This window comes from Oncorhynchus keta, chromosome 26 (assembly GCF_023373465.1).
Source record: "Oncorhynchus keta strain PuntledgeMale-10-30-2019 chromosome 26, Oket_V2, whole genome shotgun sequence".
Taxonomy (NCBI): domain Eukaryota; kingdom Metazoa; phylum Chordata; class Actinopteri; order Salmoniformes; family Salmonidae; genus Oncorhynchus; species Oncorhynchus keta.
Window position 1 is genome coordinate 37,405,287 of NC_068446.1, and position 20,238 is coordinate 37,425,524.

At 42.8% G+C, this 20,238-nt stretch overlaps 1 protein-coding gene and 1 long non-coding RNA gene across 2 annotated transcripts in view; both read right to left on the reverse strand.

The window, feature by feature from the left end:
- LOC118358786 (harmonin-like) overlaps positions 1-20,238 on the reverse strand; it is a 47,098-nt gene that overhangs the window by 19,211 nt on the left and 7,649 nt on the right. The window contains exons 5-14 of the mRNA XM_052480697.1: positions 17,596-17,704; positions 17,456-17,480; positions 17,139-17,196; positions 16,731-16,916; positions 16,372-16,431; positions 15,982-16,038; positions 9,981-10,123; positions 5,927-5,992; positions 5,331-5,464; positions 5,071-5,150 (exon numbers count right to left, since the gene is read on the reverse strand). Coding sequence (XP_052336657.1) covers positions 5,071-5,150; positions 5,331-5,464; positions 5,927-5,992; positions 9,981-10,123; positions 15,982-16,038; positions 16,372-16,431; positions 16,731-16,916; positions 17,139-17,196; positions 17,456-17,480; positions 17,596-17,704 — 918 coding nt within the window. The remainder of the gene's footprint in view (positions 1-5,070; positions 5,151-5,330; positions 5,465-5,926; positions 5,993-9,980; positions 10,124-15,981; positions 16,039-16,371; positions 16,432-16,730; positions 16,917-17,138; positions 17,197-17,455; positions 17,481-17,595; positions 17,705-20,238) is intronic.
- On the reverse strand, positions 212-5,060 carry LOC127912063 (uncharacterized). Its single transcript, XR_008080395.1, has 3 exons — positions 3,404-5,060; positions 765-881; positions 212-400 (listed from the first exon to the last, which is right to left on the reverse strand). It is a non-coding gene; the product is annotated as an uncharacterized LOC127912063 (long non-coding RNA).

Here is a 20,238-nt window from a genome sequence, read left to right on the forward strand (position 1 = left end):
CATCCATGGGACCCTCCCCCAGCCTCTCCTCTGGGTGCTGGGGGGATTGAGGGGTGTCGGGGAGGAGGGGGCATGTAGGACTGTGAGGGAGGGGGGTAGTAGGAGGAGGAGTAGGGAGGGTACTTGGAAGGAGGAGGAGGACGGAGCTGACTTCCTCTGGAGGCCGCTGTAGAAGCCGAGGGAGGAGGCTTGCGGATGGGGGGGGGCGTGGTTGAGTCTGGGGGAAAGTGGAGGGAGAGGTAGGGCTGGTGGGGGCTGGGAGGAAGAAGGCTGGGTGGGGGCCAGTCTCTTCAGGGGCCCTTTCAGACTCTGGTCTCATCCATGTTGAAATCATCCAGGTCAGTGGTGGCCAGCTGGAGACCCCCGTAGAAATGCCTCACCATGGGCCCAGAGGCTATCACTGTACTCCACAGACAGTCCCAGGGTACTGTGACTGCACTACAATCATTGTCTTTGAATAACAAGATAAATGACTCACTGTATCCTACCACAAATCTATCAGTTACCAACGGAAGGGAAAAAACGTTAAATGATGAAGAGTTACTACAAATATAAAATATCATATGCGATAGTACCACAGGTGGTCCTCACCGATACACAGAGGAAAGGGGGTTCTAGGAGAGTTGGTTCTACATAGCTCTAGGAGAGTTGGTTCTACATAGCTCTAGGAAGGGTGGTTCTACATAGTTCTAGGAGAGGTGGTTCCACATAGTTATAGGGAGGGTAGTTATACATAGTTCTAGGAAAGGGGGTTCTAGGTGTACCTTTGGGGACTCGTTCTCTACACAGGAAATTTGTTCCAGCTGTGTCTGACAGAGACGTTCCACCCAGTGCTGCACCTTCTCTGACTCCTCCAGATCCTCCTGCTCAGTCTCTGACACCTGGGGCACGGCACAGCGCAATGCAAGGCAACTAAATACTCAAGATTGGGTCACTGGTCACTCATATAGAACAATCTATAACTAAAGGCTGGGTTATGGCTCAATCATAAAAACAACATATAACTAAAGGCTGGGTTATGGCTCAGTCATAAAAACAACATATGACTAAAGGCTGGGTTATGGCTCAGTCATAAAAACAACATATAACTAAAGGCTGGGTTATGGCTCAGTCATAAAAACAACCATATAACTAAAGGCTGGGTTATCCTCCACCAGTCAGATAAAAACAACATATAACTAAAGGCTGGGTTATAGCTCAGTCATAAAAACAACATATAACTAAAGGCTGGGTTATGGATCCAGGTCATACAGGTATAAATTCTAAAATATTGCACATACTATTGGCGTGTGCTGACAAAACATCAACAGAAAATAAAGTGTTTGTGACTGTCATTAAATATTCTCACTTATACGGCATGGTGTTATATGGACATTACTCCTACCTCCTACACCAGTCAGATCATTACTCCTACCTCCTCCACCAGTCAGATCATTACTCCTACCTCCTCCACCAGTCAGATCATTACTCCTACCTCCTCCACCAGTCAGATCATTACTCCTACCTCCTCCACCAGTCAGATCATTACTCCTACCTCCTCCACCAGTCAGATCATTACTCCTACCTCCTCCACCAGTCAGATCATTACTCCTACCTCCTGCACCAGTCAGATCATTACTCCTACCTCCTCCACCAGTCAGATCATTACTCCTACCTCCTCCACCAGTCAGATCATTACTCCTACCTCCTCCACCAGTCAGATCATTACTCCTACCTCCTCCACCAGTCAGATCATTACTCCTACCTCCTAGTCAGATCATACTCCTACCTCCTCCACCAGTCAGATCATTACTCCTACCAGTCAGATCCTCCACCAGTCAGATCATTACTCCTACCTCCTACACCAGTCAGATCATTACTCCTACCTCCTCCACCAGTCAGATCATTACTCCTACCTCCTACCACCAGTCAGATCATTACTCCTACCTCCTCCACCAGTCAGATCATTACTCCTACCTCCTCCACCAGTCAGATCATTACTCCTACCTCCTCCACCAGTCAGATCATTACTCCTACCTCCTCCACCAGTCAGATCATTACTCCTACCTCCTCCACCAGTCAGATCATTACTCCTACCTCCTCCACCAGTCAGATCATTACTCCTACCTCCTCCACCAGTCAGATCATTACTCCTACCTCCTCCACCAGTCAGATCATTACTCCTACCTCCTCCACCAGTCAGATCATTACTCCTACCTCCTCCACCAGTCAGATCATTACTCCTACCTCCTCCACCAGTCAGATCATTACTCCTACCTCCTCCACCAGTCAGATCATTACTCCTACCTCCTCCACCAGTCAGATCATTACTCCTACCTCCTACACCAGTCAGATCATTACCCCTACCTCCTCCACCAGTCAGATCATTACTCCTACCTCCTCCACCAGTCAGATCATTACTCCTACCTCCTCCACCAGTCAGATCATTACTCCTACCTCCTCCACCAGTCAGATCATTACTCCTACCTCCTCCACCAGTCAGATCATTACTCCTACCTCCTCCACCAGTCAGATCATTACTTACCCCTAGTCAGATCCTCCACCAGTCAGATCATTACCTCCTACCAGTCAGATCATTACTCCCTACCTCCTCCACCAGTCAGATCATTACTCCTACCTCCTCCACCAGTCAGATCATTACTCCCTCCTCCACCAGTCAGATCATTACTCCTACCTCCTCCACCAGTCAGATCATTACTCCTACCTCCTCCACCAGTCAGATCATTACTCCTACCTCCTCCACCAGTCAGATCATTACTCCCTAGTCAGATCATTACTCCTACACCAGTCAGATCATTACTCCTACCTCCTACACCAGTCAGATCATTACTCCTACCTCCTCCACCAGTCAGATCAGATCATTACTCCTACTCCTACCTCCTCCACCAGTCAGATCATTACTCCTACCTCCTCCACCAGTCAGATCATTACTCCTACCTCCTCCACCAGTCAGATCATTACTCCACCAGTACCTCCTCCACCAGTCAGATCATTACTCCTACCTCCTGCACCAGACAGATCATTACTCCCTACCTCAGATCTTACACCAGTCAGATCATTACCCCTACCTCCACCAGTCCACCAGTCAGATCATTACTCCTACCTCCTCCACCAGTCAGATCATTACTCCTACCTCCTGCACCAGCCAGATTATTACTCCTACCTCCTACACCAGTCAGATCATTACTCCTACCTCCTCCACCAGTCAGATCATTACTCCTACCTCCTCCACCAGTCAGATCATTACCCCTACCTCCTCCACCAGTCAGATCATTAGTCCTACCTCCTCCACCAGTCAGATCATTACTCCTACCTCCTCCACCAGTCAGATCATTACTCCTACCTCCTCCACCAGTCAGATCATTAGTCCTACCTTCTAAACCAGTCAGATCATTACTCCTACCTCCTCCACCAGTCTACTGATCTTCAGCTGTTTCTCTCGTTCATATATTTCCTCCTTCTCTGCAGCCAGCTTCAGCTCAAACTCCATATATTTCTTGTTCTTCCTCTGTTCCTGCAAGGTGTCAATGTTGGACACCTTCTTCTTCTTCAGTAAAGTTTAGAATTATAGAAAGCAGGGAGAAACCAGAACCGATGATTCCACGACAAACGACAAATTATGCAAAAAACGATACAGTACAAGAACGTTTTCCAACTTCCAACAGAGACTGACGGCCATCACAATATAGGTTAATAACTACCGCAGCATTGTGGTGACAGGACCAGTAAAGAAGTCAAGTTAACTACAGTGCATTCAGAAAGTATTCAAACCCCTTGACTTTTTCCACATTTTGTTGTGTTAAAGCCTGAATTTAAAATTGATTTTGTGTCACTGGCCTACACACAATACTCTACAATGTCAAAGGGGAATTATGTTTTTAGACATTTTTTACAAATGTGACCCGATTCAGGAAACTAGGCGTATGTCGCAAGTCACGACTTCACAGGAGAGCCGTTTGAGTGGCCAAGTTACAGTTTTGACTAAAATCGGCTTGAAAATTTCTGGCAAGACTAACGTGCAAATATTGTACAATCCAGTTGTTAAAAGCTCTTATTTGTATGTTTTTAATCCTTTATTTAAGTAGGCAAGTCAGTTAAGAACAAATTCTTATTTACAATGACGGCCTACTCCGGCCAAACCCGGACAATGCTGGGCCAATTGTGTGCCGCCCTATGGGACTCCCAATCACACTCAGCTGTGATACAGCCTGGACTCGAACCAGGTACTATAGTAACGCCTCTTTCACTGAGATGCAGTGCCTTAGACTGCTGTGCCACTTTGGAGCCCAGAGTGACTAACAAAGAAAGACTCACAGCTGTAATCTCTGCCAAAGGTGCTTCTACAAAGTATTGACTCGGGGGAGTGAATACTCATTTATTTAGTTTCTAATAAATTTGCTAAAATTTCAACAAACTTTTTCCCTTTGTCATTATGGGGTAGTGTGTGTAGATGGGTGAGAAAAACATAAATGTAATCCATTTTGAATTCAGGTCGTAACACTACTAAATGTGGAGTAAGTCAAGGAGTATGCATACTTTCTGAAGGCAGTGTATATGTGTTAGCTTCGAGAGAACACACTCACAGCACACCAAACTGCGACCGTACAGAATACCTTGCGGAGTGTGCTTCCCTTCATAGTGATAAAACCATCCCAAAGCTACAGAGGAAAAACAACATTGACCAGAGTCACTCTGATACCCAGACAGACGCAAATCCTAGCAAGGCACATAATAACTTGAGCAAATCAAGAAAAAAACATCTACTATAGTTGGTGAACTGAATCCAATGCTCACAACAGAAAGAAAGAAAGAAAGAAAGAAAGAAAGAAAGCTCAAGGGGTTGTATTGAGAAATATAACACCCTCTTGGATTCTAGGCAGTTTAGGAAACACAAGACAAGCTAGCTAAAGCAGAAACAGCCTAGCATCCAGGCTCGCACTGTTAATGGACAGTATAGGAAAATGTCAATAGGTTTTGGTTGTCAAAGGAAATCGAGCATGTTGTCAGTGGTATTGAAACGTGTCTCTGACTCTGAGATGTGTTGGTATACTGTGAGACTCAGTCACTCACTTCTCTCCCTTCTTCTTCATCCTCCTCCTCCTCTTCCTCCTCATCATTGTCGTCAGCCTGAAAAGAGCTGGCTCCATAGTCTGGAAGTGAAGGAAGTCAGAAAGCACGGCACACAGAGGAAGAAGACAGGAGACAGGCAGCATGCAGAGATGTTCAACACAACTGTAAGTCTAGGCCCTTACTGGTCCTGCTGCTCTACAGGTCCCTGTTAGAATCTATTCATTCATCTATAGAGGTAACGACTGTTCCCTTCTCCTTACCAGAGCTCTTGGACTCGGGGGGTGGGGTGTTGATTTTGTGCCGGGCAGGGGATGGACTCTTGGTTTTGGTTTGTTCTCCAGGGGCCCAGTCCTCCTCCCATTCCCCGTTGTGCTTCCTCTCCGTAGCCTCGATCCTAAACACGCACACACGCTTTTATTTTAACTAGATGGTCTGTGAAGTTTAGATGGATCCTGGGTTCCCTTTATGTCATTCTCCCAGTCCCTGACTGACTGTCTGTCTCCCAGTCCCTGACTGATCCATCTGTTTCTCTATTTCAGTCCCTGACAGATCTGTCTGTTTCTCCCAGTCCCTGACAGATCTGTCTGTTTCTCCCAGTCCCTGACTGATCTGTCTGTTTCTCCCAGTCCCTGACTGATCCGTCTGTTTCTCCCAGTCCCTGACTGATCCATCTGTTTCTCCCAGTCCCTGACTGATCCGTCTGTTTCTCCCAGTCCCTGACTGATCCATCTATCTATCTATTTCAGTCCCTGACTGATCTGTACAAAATATACAAAATACATATACAATCTGTCTGTTTCTCCCAGTCCCTGACTTATAGAAACAACAATCAACATGCAAAGCAAGGTGAACTCACTTCTCCATTTCCTTCTGGTAGCGTTCCTCTTCCTCAGCATTCTTCTGAGAAATCTCAATCTTTCTCCTATTCACAACACAAAGAAACACATGGTAACAACATAAACATGTATGGGCTATCTATCACACTGAGATATACGTTCAGCCTATTCTTCTGGAGATAGTGCCAGTGTAACATTAATGCATTCACTATGAAAGTAATGTAAAAAACTCTCCCATCAATTTTAGAATAAGGCTGTAATGTAACAAAAAGGCTGTAATGTAACTTTCCAAATGCACTGTATATAACGTTAGCCATCGGAGTGACTTGACACAACGCTGGCCAAACAAGACATAACTACAAACAAAACGTTAAACGAGTTAAATGGTTCCAGTCTGCCGTGAAGCGTTCATCCATGTATAAGGGGAAGAGTCGAGCTACATTTTCAGACAATCTAAGTTTCTAATTTTGTCAGAAAGTCATTTTCATTGCAAGTTAAAGCGTACTGTTCGCTAGCAAACATTAGCTTGCTGGCTCGCTAGCTAATGTTACGTGTATGATCTGTGTAGTAATATTATTTGAATCAGAAATCCATTTGCATTCTTAGTTATACCCTAATGTTAGCTAACTAACATTGAACCTGGTTGGTTAGCTTTAGCTACCTGGAGATTCATACTACAGCAATGGCAATTTTTGCATTGCTTGGTAGTAATTTGAGTTGGGATTATGCCTGTGCATTGTTTAGCTATCTAGCTAGCTACATGTCTAAACAAAAGACAAAAGACTACATATGTAAATGACCCATCAATTTAGCCAGGTGTGTCTGCGGGTGATTACGGCCATCTATTGTATTTAACCTTTTATAACTAGGGGTCAGTATTTTAATTTTTGGATAAAAAACGTTCCCATTTTAAACGGGATATTTTGTCACGACAAGATGCTCAACTATGCATATAATTGACAGCTTTGGATAGAAAACACTCTGACGTTTCCAAAACTTCAAAGATATTGTCTGTGAGTGCAACAGAACTGATGTTACAGGCGAAACCCAGATAAAAATCCAATCAGGAAGCGCCGCCTCATTCCAATGAAACCGCCTCATGCCAATGACTCCTTGGCTGTGAATGAGCTACGAATGAGCTTACATTTTCTACGTATTCCCCAAGGTGTCTACAGCATTGTGACGTCTTTTTACGCATTTATGTTGAAGAATAACCGTAAGGGACCACATTTAGCAAGTGGTCACATGATGGCTCCGGCAGAAAATCTTGCGTAAAGTACACAAGTAGCCATTTTTCCAATCGGTTCTTATTTGAAACCAATTGTTCCGACGGATATATTATCGAATATATATGTGAAAAACACCTTGAGGGTGGATTCTAAACAACGTTTGCCATGTTTCTGTCGATATTATGGAGCTAATTTGGAAAAAAGTTTGGCGTTGTAGTGACTGCATTTTCCGGTCGATTTCTCAGCCAAACGTGAAGAACAAACGGAGCTATTTCGCCTACAAAAATAATATTTTTGGAAAAAAGGAACATTTGCTATCTAACTGGGAGTCTCCTGAGTGAAAACATCCGAAGTTCTTCAAAGGTAAATGATTTAATTTGATTGCTTTTCTTATTTTCATGAAAATGTTGCCTGATGCTAGCAGAGCCTAGCAATAGCATGATAAACTTGATAAACTTACACAAATGCTTGTCTAGCGTTGGCTGTAAAGCATATTTAAAAAATCTGAGATGACAGTGTGATTAACCTCTTGGTCCTACCTGGCACGCAGGCGTCCCATCTAGAGCTCTGGAAATGCAAATGCGCTACGCTAAATGCTAATAGTATTAGTTAAAACTCAAACGTTCATTAAAATACACATGCAGGGTATTGAATTAAAGCTACACTCGTTGTGAATCCAGGCAACAAGTCAGATTTTTAAAATGCTTTTCGGCGAAAGCATGAGAAGCTATTATCTGATAGCATGTAACACCCCAAAAGACCCGCAGGGGACGTAAACAAAATAATTAGCATAGTCGTCGCTACACAAACCGCACAAATAAAATATAAAACATTCATTACCTAAATCGGTCCATATATAGCCTAGATATCGATCTATGAAGACTGTGTGATAAACGGAAAAAAATAGCGTTTCATAACGTAACGTCATTTTTTTAAATTCAAAAAGTCGACGATAAACTTTCACAAAACACTTCGAAATACTTTTGTAATGCAACTTTAGGTATTAGTACACGTTAATAAGCGATACAATTCATCAGGAGGCGATGTCAATTCTATAGGTGTCTGTTTCGAAAAAATGTCTTGGAGAGAGCTCGACCAAAACATCCGGTCGGAGACCGGAGGGAATCGATTCCCTTGATTCAGTTAGACCAAGAATCAATTGCGAATCAAATGACAAGACTCTAGACAACGTGTGGAAGCTGTAGGCACTGCAACCTTGGCCTCATTTAATTCGATTCACTTTGAACAATTCCTTGAATTCGCGGATGGATATTTTTTCCATTTTCAGTGATCAGATATTCCTGCACTTTTCGATGAAACGCACGTTCTGTTATAGTCACAGCCGTGATTTAACCAGTTTTATAAACGTCTGAGTGTTTTCTATCCACACATACTAATCATATGCATATACTATATTCCTGGCCTGAGTAGCAGGGCGCTGAAATGTTGCGCGATTTTTAACAGAATGTTCGAAAAAGTAGAGGGTCGACTTAACAGGTTAACAAAAGGCTAAGCTGTGTCTCAATATATTTCATTTGTGATTTTCATGAATAGGAAAATTGTCTAGGAAGATTTATGTCCGCTGCGTTATGCTAATTTGTTTAAGGCTATGATTACGCTCCCGCATGCGGGATGGGTAGTATCAAGATTAATGAACATGTGTACATGTCCAGACAATAGTGACCCATCCACTTAGCTAGATGTGGCTGGGAGGTGGTTATAACATTTCCTTCACATGATCCATCAATTTAGACAAGTGTGTCAGGTAAGCGTCATCTAATAAATATAATATATTTATAAAATATTTGTATCTAGACACTTTCTGTTTTTGACATTGCTACTATGGAAGTAACCATTTCACTGTACTGTTTGCACCTTCTGTATCCTGTGCATGTGACAGATAAACATTTGATTTGATTTGATATAGTGTGTGTTTACCAGAGACGGTTATGTGAAGAACATGACCTGCACCAAAGTCAGATTAGGATATAGGCAAAGGACTCGATAAAGTGTATATTTACCTGGAGTTTTTCTTTATTGTAGGCTACCACTTTCACCACTTTTAGTCTTGAAATCTTTGGTTGTTTATTAAACTAATCACTCTGTTTATCAAGTGGCCTCACATGTGAATCCTTAAAGAGATGGGTGGGGCCAAGGCTTAGAGGGTGTGAACAATGCTGAATGGGTGTAAACAAAGAAGAGCTCTCCAGTAGGTGTATCAAAACATTCAAGGGCCATTTTCTCAACGCAGAATTACTTTCCCATTGTTCTTCAACTGCAGTGTAAGATCTACAATTTTCTAGCTCTGAGTCTCTATTTTTATTCAATGTAAAAAAAAAATGTTTCAAATTTTGCTACATAAGACTGAATCGAGGCGGTCAGGCACCTATGTTTTCTCTCTCTGTGTGTGCATAAAGCATAAAGCATATGCACAGACAACAATAACTTTTGGCGAAAGGACATTGATCAGTTTAACACCAAATGGCAAAGCTTCAGCTCTCTGAATACACTAATCTATAATCATCAAGTGTTTTTTCTGAGTGTTTCTGTCCAATCTCCCCAACATTGTTTGGCATGAAAACGATTTTATAGAATATTTGGCTCTAAGAACCACAAGGGAAATATGTTTGATCACTTCTTTGAGTTACACTTGATGATTTGGAATGCCCTATATCCACTTGTGTGGTTCCATGGTGTTTTGGGTAAGGGATCATCCGCTGCTACCTCGTTATGAATTGAGGAGCAAACTGAAGTAGAGAGGAGATTCAGCAAGACAATGGAATCAAACATTGTTAAAAGTAGAACCAAATATCCAATTTTAATCAACCAATCAATATCCACTCACTGCCTCTCCTTCTCCTGCTGCTCCTTAATGATCTTGTTGGTCTGTAGGGCAACCCTCTTCTGTTGCATCAGCTCTTGTCTGTCCACCTCCCTGCGAGCCTCCACCGCCAGACGCTCCTCGCCTGTCATAAACAACTCACTGCCCTGTGCGGGACAAACAAACAGAGAGACAGAGAGACAGAGAGACAGACAGACAGACAGACAGACAGACAGACAGACAGACAGACAGACAGACAGACAGACAGACAGACAGACAGACAGACAGACAGACAGACAGACAGACAGAAAGGGGGTGTAAGAGTGTTCCAATCACTGATCTGTGATGGACTGGAACGGAAGTGCCATTCCACAAGGAAATAACAACACACGGATGGATGTAGTGAGAGCGGGAGATAAGAGAATAACAATCGCATAAAATATTCACATATACTATTTATTCTTTCAATTTACTCGCTGTCTAGAGGTGGAAATGAGAATTGATCATTATCAGGTCTTAAAGGGGAAATCTGCAATTGCTACATCCATTTTTGGACTTGTACATTAATGATATATATAGATATATATATACTACAGTATTATATATATATATATATATATATACTGTAGTAAGCCATTAGGGGTATAGCAAGTCTTTAGGGGTATAGTAAGTAGTTAGGGCTATAGTAAGTTGTTAGGTGTATAGTAAGTCGTTAGGGGTATAATAAGTCATTAGGGGTATAGTAAGTTGTTAGGGGTAAAGTAAGTAATTATGGGTATACTGTAGTAAGTCATTAAGGGTATAGTAAGTTGTTAGGGGTATAGTATGTCATTATGGGTAAGGTAAGTCATTATGGGAATACTGTAGTAAGTCATTGGGGGTATAGTAAGTCATTAGGGGTATAGTAAGTCATTATGGGAATACTGTAGTAAGTCATTAGGGGTATAGTAAGTCATTAGGGGTATAGAAAGCTGTTAGGGGTCATTATGGGTATAGTAAGTCATTAGGGGTATAGAAAGTTTTTAGGGGTAAAATAAGTAATTAGTGTTATAGCAAGATGATAGGGGTATAGTGTTCAAGTGTTTTAGTACTATATCTCTTGACACAATGATGAAAATAATCATGGCCTCTAAACCTTCAAGCTGCATACTGGACCCTATTCCAACTAAACTACTGAAAGAGCTGCTTCCTGTGCTTGGCCCTCCTATGTTGAACATAATAAACGGCTCTCTATCCACTGGATGTGTACCAAACTCACTAAAAGTGGCAGTAATAAAGCCTCTCTTGAAAAAGCCAAACCTTGACCCAGAAAATATAAAAAACTATCGGCCTATATCGAATCTTCCATTCCTCTCAAAAATTTTAGAGAAGGCTGTTGCGCAGCAACTCACTGCCTTCCTGAAGACAAACAATGTATACGAAATGCTTCAATCTGGTTTTAGACCCCATCATAGCACTGAGACGGCACTTGTGAAGGTGGTAAATGACATTTTAATGGCATCGGACCCAGGCTCTGCATCTGTCCTCGTGCTCCTAGACCTTAGTGCTGCTTTTGATACCATCGATCACCACATTCTTTTGGAGAGATTGGAAACCCAAATTGGTCTACACGGACATGTTCTGGCCTGGTTTAGATCTTATCTGTCGGAAAGATATCAGTTTGTCTCTGTGAATGGTTTGTCCTCTGACAAATCAACTGTAAATTTCGGTGTTCCTCAAGGTTCCGTTTTAGGACCACTATTGTTTTCACTATACATTTTACCTCTTGGGGATGTTATTCGAAAACATAATGTTAACTTTCACTGCTATGCGGATGACACACAGCTGTACATTTCAATGAAACATGGTGAAGCCCCAAAATTGCCCTCGCTAGAAGCATGTGTTTCAGACATAAGGAAGTGGATGGCTCCAAACTTTCTACTATTAAACTCGGACAAAACAGAGATGATTGTTCTAGGTCCCAAGAAACAAAGAGATCTTCTGTTGAATCTGACAATTAATCTTAATGGTTGTACAGTCGTCTCAAATAAAACTGTGAAGGACCTCGGCGTTACTCTGGACCCTGATCTCTCTTTTGAAGAACATATCAAGACCATTTGGAGGACAGCTTTTTTCCATCTACGTAATATTGCAAAAATTAGAAACTTTCTGTCCAAAAATTATGCAGAAAAATTAATCCATGCTTTTGTCACTTCTAGGTTAGAATACTGCAATGCTCTACTTTCCGGCTACCCGGATAAAGCACTAAATAAACTTCAGTTAGTGCTAAATATGGCTGCTAGAATCCTGACTAGAACCAAAAAATTTGATCATATTACTCCAGTGCTAGCCTCTCTACACTGGCTTCCTGTCAAAGCAAGGGCTGATTTCAAGGTTTTACTGCTAACCTACAAAGCATTACATGGGCTTGCTCCTACCTATCTCTCTAATTTGGTCTTGCCGTACATACCTACACCTAGAATTTCTAAGCAAACAGCTGGAGGCAGGGCTTTCTCCTATAGAGCTCCATTTTTATGGAACAGTCTGCCTACCCATGTCAGAGACGCAAACTCGGTCTCAACCTTTAAGTCTTTACTGAATACTCATCTCTTCAGTGGGTCATATGATTGAGTGTAGTCTGGCCCAGGAGTGGGAAGGTGAACGGAAAGGCTCTGGAGCAACGAACCGCCCTTGCTGTCTCTGCCTGGCCGGTTCCCCTCTTTCCACTGGGATTCTCTGCCTCTAACCCTATTACAGGGGCTGAGTCACTGGTTTAGTGGGGCTCTCTCATGCCGTCCCTGCAGGGGGTGCGTCACCTGAGTGGGTTGATTCACTGTTGTGGTCATCCTGTCTGGGTTGGCGCCCCCCTTGGGTTGTGCCGTGGCGGAGATCTTTGTGGGCTATACTCAGCCTTGTCTCAGGATGGTAAGTTGGTGGTTGAAGATATCCCTCTAGTGGTGTGGGGGCTGTGCTTTGGCAAAGTGGGTGGGGTTATATCCTTCCTGTTTGGCCCTGTCCGGGGGTGCTCTCGGATGGGGCCACAGTGTCTCCTGACCCCTCCTGTCTCAGCCTCCAGTATTTATGCTGCAGTAGTTTGTGTCGGGGGGCTAGGGTCAGTTTGTTATATCTGGAGTACTTCTCTTGTCCTATTCGGTGTCCTGTGTGAATCTAAGTGTGCATTCTCTAATTCTCTCCTTCTTTCTTTCTCTCTCTCGGAGGACCTGAGCCCAAGGACCGTGCCCCAGGACGACCTGACATGATGACTCCTTGCTGTCCACAGTCCACCTGACTGCTGCTGCTCCAGTTTCAACTGTTCTGCCTTATTATTATTCGACCATGCTGGTCATTTATGAACATTTGAACATCTTGGCCATGTTCTGTTATAATCTCCACCCGGCACAGCCAGAAGAGGACTGGCCACCCCACATAGCCTGGTTCCTCTCTAGGTTTCTTCCTAGGTTTTGGCCTTTCTAGGGAGTTTTTCCTAGCCACCGTGCTTCTACACCTGCATTGCTTGCTGTTTGGGGTTTTAGGCTGGGTTTCTGTACAGCACTTTGAGATATCAGCTGATGTACGAAGGGCTATATAAATACATTTGATTTGATTTGATTATAGTAAGTCATTTGGGGTATAGTAAGTCATTATGGGTCAACTGTAGTAAGTTAATAGCGGTATAGCAAGTCGTTAGGGGTATAGTACGTCGTTATGGGTATAGTAAGTCGTTAGGGGTATAGTAAGTTGTTAGGGGTATAGTAAGTCGTAAGGGGTATAGTAAGTCGTTAGGGTAAATTAAGTTGTAAGGGGTATAGCAAGTTGTTAGGGGTATAGTAAGTAATTTGGTATATAGTAAGTCATTAGATGTTTAGTAAGTTGTTTGGGGTATAGTAAGTCATTATGGGTAAACTGTAGTAAGTTAATAGAGGTATAGCAAGTCATTATGGGTATAGTAAGTAGTTAGGGCTATAGTAAGTTGTTAGGTGTATAGTAAGTTGTTAGGGGTATAGTAAGTTGTCAGGGGTATAGTATGTCATTATGGGTAAGGTAAGTCATTATGGGAATACTGTAGTAAGTCATTAGGGGTATAGTAAGTCATTAGGGGTATAGTAAGTCATTATGTGTAAAGTAAGTCATTATGGGTATACTGAAGTAAGTCATTAGGGGTATAGTAAGTTGTCAGGGGTATAGTAAGTCATTAGGGGTATAGTAAGTAATTATGGGTATAATGTAGTAAGTCATTAGGGGTATAGTAAGCTGTTAGGGGTCATTAGGGGTATAGAAAGCTGTTAGGGGTCATTAGGGGTATAGTAAGTCATTAGGGGTATAGAAAGTTGTTAGGGGTAAAATAAGTAATTAGTGTTATAGCAAGATGATAGGGGTATAGTAAGTCATTATGGGTAAACTGTAGTAAGTTAATAGAGGTATAGCAAGTCTTTATGGGTATAGTAAGTCGTTAGGGGTATAGTAAGTTGTTAGGGGTATAGTAAGTCGTTATGGGTATAGTAAATCGTTAAGGGTATAGTAAATCGTTAGGGGTATAGTAAGTTGTTATGGGTATAGTAAGTCATTATAGGTATACTGTAGTAAGTCGTTACGGGTATAGCAAGTCGTTGGGGGTATAGCAAGTCGTTTGGGGTATAGTAAGTCGTTTGGGGTATGGTAAGTCATTAGGGGTATAGTAAGCAGTTTGAGGTATAGTAATTCATCATGGGTATACTGTAGTAAGTAATTATGGGTATATCAAGTCATTAGGAGTATAGTAAATATTTATAGGCATACTGTAGTAAGTTATTAGGGGTATGGGAGGTTGTTAGGGGTATAGTAAGTCGTTTGGGGTATAGTAAGTCGTTAGGGGTATAGTAAGTCATTAGGGGTATAGTAAGCAGTTTGAGGTATAGTAAGTCATTATGGGTATAGTAAATCGCTAGCGGTATAGTAAGTCATTATGTGTAAAGTAAGTCATTATGGGTATACTGTAGTATGTTTTAAGGGGTATAGCAAGTCGTTAGGGGTATAGTAAGTTGTTAGAGGTATAGTAAGTCATTAGGTGTAGAGTAAGTTGTTACGGGTATAGTAAGTCATTATGGGTAAACTGTAGTAAGTTGTTACGGGTATAGCAAGTCGTTAGGGGTATAGTAAGTCATTATGTGTAAAGTAAGTCATTATGGGTATACTGAAGTAAGTTGTTAGGGGTATAGCAAGTCGTTAGGGGTATAGTAAGTCATTAGGGGTATAGTAAGTCGTTAGGGGTAAAGTAAGTCATTATGGGTATAGTAAATCGTTAGGGGTATAGTAAGTCATTATGTGTAAAGTAAGTCATTATGGGTATACTGTAGTAAGTCATTAGGGGTATAGCAAGTCGTTAGGGGTATAGTAAGTCATTAGGGGTATAGCAAGTCGTTAGGGGTATAGCAAGTTGTAACGGGTATAGTAATTCATCATGGGTATACTGTAGTAAGTAATTAGGGGTATAGAAAGTCGTTAGGGGTATAGTAAATATTTATAGGTATACTGTAGTAAGTTATTAGGGGTATAGGAGGTTGTTAGGGGTATAGTAAGTCGTTTGGGGTATAGTAATTCATTATGGGTATAGTAAGTCATTATGGGTATACTGTAGTATGTTATTAGGGGTATAGTAAGTCGTTAGGGGTATAGTAAGTTGTCAGGGGTATAATAAGTCCTTATGGGTATACCGTAGTAAATGATAAGGGGTTTAGCAAGTCGTTAGGGGTATAGTAAGTCATTAGGGGTATACTGTAGTATGTTATTAGGGGTATAGCAAATTGTTATGGATATACTAAGTTATTAGGGGTCTAGCAAGTTGTTAGGGGTATGCTGCTGCAGATAAGTTGTGGAATTGCATCTTCATAATGATGTCGCATTCTGCACTTTGCTTCTTGAAAGTGCTATATATTGAAAACTGATGACAAAAAAACATTTTTGGGACTGTATTGACAATGGACTAATTTAAAAAAAATGAAAAATATAGTTTTTGAGTGGACTATTCCTGTAAGGAAGCACTATTCGTAGCAGTTGACGGTCTACTTACAGCACCAGAAAGAACTGTGATGGTTAGACTCCTGCTGCTCTTCAGAACTCTGACAGCCTGCAGACACAATAGAGATTAAACTTTACTAAGCAATAAACACAAAATAAAGTTGATTATTTACCAAGCAAATGTATTATTTACCAAGCAAATGTATTATTTACCAAGCAAAACTGTATTATTTACCAAGCAAATGTATTATTTACCAAGCAAATGTATTATTTACCAAGCAAAACTGTATTATTTACCAAGCAAAACTGTATTATTTACCAAGCAAAACTGTATTATTTACCAAGCAAAACTGTATTATTTACCAAGCAAAACTGTATTATTTACCAAGCAAAACTGTATTCTGGAGGTATCAAACCTTTGTTTGCATTTTGTGTGTCCTACCTCTTTGTGGTCCAGATTAGTGAATTCCACCCTGTTCACCTCCACGATCTGGTCACCAATCTACCATCACAAAACACATTACAACTCGCAATACCAACCATGCAGCAACACACACACATTTCAGCACTTTATTGTAATCCACATTGGGACATTGTAGCATACTAGGACCAAGCTCGATGGGATCTTCTCACATAAACACTCTGCGACATGGTTCGGAAAACAATTCCTAGCCAGTAAGATTTCTCATGGATCTTGACGAAACACTATGAGTTTATTATGCGCAGGTGATCATCGTGATGCATTTCTAGATGTTCATTTCATAGTGGTTCACAGTACGCTAAACAGGGCCAAACTCTTACCTGTAGTCCTACTTCAGCAGCGAGGGAGCCAGGTTTGACGTTACTGACATAGATACCAGGCTGCTGTGTGGGGCCACTGGAGATGCTGATGCCCATGCCCTTGGTGCCCACCAAGCTCAGGAACACCTTCTTCTCCTTCATCTCCTTGCCTCCCATGGACGCCAGGCCTGCCACACTGTTTTTCGTCTTTTGAGAGAGAGAGAGAGAGAGAGAGAGAGAGAGAGAGAGAGAGAGAGAGAGAGAGAGAGAGAGAGAAAATTATGTGCTTGGTTGCATTACAGTATTTATTTGTAGGTCGCTCTGGATAAGAGTGTTTGTTAAATTACAAAAATGAGAATGAAGAAGGGCCAAAGGAATAAAGAATATGAGAGAATATTTCATCTAAAGGAATATGAATCTCATTCTCACCCCAGAATCAGACACAAACTGGTCCACAAACTGCCACTTCAAAGCCTCCTCTGTGGAACTGGAGAAGAACAGAAATCTAATTCTATATTTATTTATGTATTTACTTAACCTTTATTTAACCAGGATGATACCTTAAGATCGGTTGAAAACGTGTTTTGTGAGGGACACCTGACACAGGAAATACATAACACATGCTTCCTGGATGCCCCTTATCCAGAATATATCGTTGGTGTTTTATTCATCTCACACCTCATCTCGTCTTTGCTAAAACAGAAAGTTGTCAAATACAATACCAACCAAGAGAGAAACAGCCCTACCTCTTCACTGGTATCATTCCAACCTCTGCACAGAGAAAAGAAGCAAAGAGACAGAAATTGAAAATGAAGTCTAATTACTTAGATGACATAAAGATAGGTACATTATTGGGATATGCCCTGAATGGGATGGGTGAACTTACGCCTGACTTTGAGCGACACGGTCTTCTTGGTCTTGATGAGGTTGATGACTTCCTCGTGGATACAGGAAGAAATGGAGTATCCATTGATGCGTACAATCTCATCTCCCATCTGGAGGTCACACAGGTCAGACGTTACGACGACCATCATGTTTTATGGGCTACATTTCTCTGAGTGTTAAGGCATTGTGTGTTTGCTTCTCTTCAGATGTCTGACAACAACCCCTCCACCCTCCATGCATATTTTCAAAGTCTTGTGCTCACTGGGTAAGGATGAGTCTCAGAATATTTTTTTCTCCAGGTGCCAGACAGGATGGCTGTGTCACCTCAGTAGTGGTGTGTCAATTTGTGTCACTGGTTACCAGAGCTAATGGGAGTGTGGGACATCTGTCGTGCTGGCTGAGGGAAATAACTACAGTATTTTATTTTATCTTTATTTAACTAGGCAAGTCAGTTAAGAATAAATTCTTATTTTCAATGACAGCCTAGGAACAGTGGGTTAACTGCCTGGTTCAGGGGCAGAATGACAGATTTTTACCTTGTCAGCTCGGGGATTCAATCTTGCAACCTTTCGGTTATTAGTTGATGGAATTTATATGTTTAAATTAATGATTAGAATATTCCACCCTGAAACCATATCATTGTACAAAATTGATTATAGTCAGTAAAAGTATAATTAATGATGTGTGTAGTTTTAGTCAGAATTAGGGTAAAACAATATATCTGTACAATATATTATTTATAGTATCTTAAACACAGACTGTCTGAGCAAAATTCGGTGCTGACCTGGCTGGGCTGGGAGATTGGGAGAGGGCAGGGAGTACTTCTCACAGTCTCCCTAATCTTGGGGGAGGACAGGGAGTGCTTCTCACGGTCTCCCTAATCTTGGGGGAGGACAGGGAGTGCTTCTCACAGTCTCCCTAATCTTGGGGGAGGACAGGGAGTGCTTCTCACAGTCTCCCTAATCTTGGGGGAGGACAGGGAGTGCTTCTCACAGTCTCCCTAATCTTGGGGGAGGACAGGGAGTGCTTCTCATTGTCTCCCTAATCTTGGGGGAGGACAGGGAGTGCTTCTCACAGTCTCCCTAATCTTGGGGGAGGACAGGGAGTGCTTCTCATTGTCTCCCTAATCTTGGGGGAGGACAGGGAGTGCTTCTCAAAATTGGGGGAGGACAGTCTCCTAAACTTGGGGAGGACAGGGAGTGCTTCTCACGTCTCCCTAATCTTGGGGAGGACAGGGAGTGCTTCTCACAGTCTCCCTAATCTTGGGGAGGACAGGGAGTGCTTCTCATTGTCTCCCTAATCTTGGGGAGGACAGGGAGTGTCTCTCCTAATCTTGGGGGAGGACAGGGAGTGCTTCTCACGGTCTCCCTAATCTTGGGGGAGGACAGTGAGTGCTTCTCATTGTCTCCCTAATCTTGGGGGAGGACAGGGAGTGCTTCTCACAGTCTCCCTAATCTTGGGGGAGGACAGGGAGTGCTTCTCATTGTCTCCCTAATCTTGGGGGTGGACAGGGAGTGCTTCTCATTGTCTCCCTAATCTTCGGGGAGGACAGGGAGTGCTTCTCACAGTCTCCCTAAACTTGGGGGAGGATAGGGAGTGCTTCTCATTGTCTCCCTAATCTTGGTGGAGGACAGGGAGTGCTTCTCATTGTCTCCCTAATCTTGGGGAGGACAGGGAGTGCTTCTCATTGTCTCCCTAATCTTGGGGAGGACAGGGAGTGCTTCTCATTGTCTCCCTAATCTTGGGGAGGACAGGGAGTGCTTCTCATTGTCAGTCTCCTCACAGTAATCTTGGGGAGGACAGGGAGTGCTTCTCACGGTCTCCCTAATCTTGGGGAGGACAGGGAGTGCTTCTCACAGTCTCCCTAATCTTGGGGGAGGACAGGGAGTGCTTCTCATTGTCTCCCTAATCTTGGGGAGGACAGGGAGTGCTTCTCATTGTCTCCCTAATCTTGGGGGAGGACAGGGAGTGCTTCTCACAGTCTCCCTAATCTTGGGGGAGGACAGGGAGTGCTTCTCATTGTCTCCCTAATCTTGGGGGAGGACAGGGAGTGCTTCTCATTGTCTCCCTAATCTTGGGGGAGGACAGGGAGTGCTTCTCATTGTCTCCCTAATCTTGGGGGAGGACAGGGAGTGCTTCTCATTGTCTCCCTAATCTTGGGGGAGGACAGGGAGTGCTTCTCATTGTCTCCCTAATCTTGGGGGAGGACAGGGAGTGCTTCTCACAGTCTCCCTAATCTTGGGGGAGGACAGGGAGTGCTTCTCACTGTCTCCCTAATCTTGGGGGAGGACAGGGAGTGCTTCTCATTGTCTCCCTAATCTTGTCTCCTAATCTTGGGGAGGACAGGGAGTGCTTCTCATTGTCTCCCTAATCTTGGGGGAGGACAGGGAGTCTTGGGGGAGGACAGGGAGTGCTTCTAATCTTGGGGAGGACAGTCTCCATTAATCTTGGGGAGGACAGGGAGTGCTTCTCATTGTCTCCCTAATCTTGGGGAGGACAGGGAGTGCTTCTCATTGTCTCCTAATCTTGGGGAGGACAGGGAGTGCTTCTCATTGTCTCCCTAATCTTGGGGGAGGACAGGGAGTGCTTCTCATTGTCTCCCTAATCTTGGGGGAGGACAGGGAGTGCTTCTCATTGTCTCCCT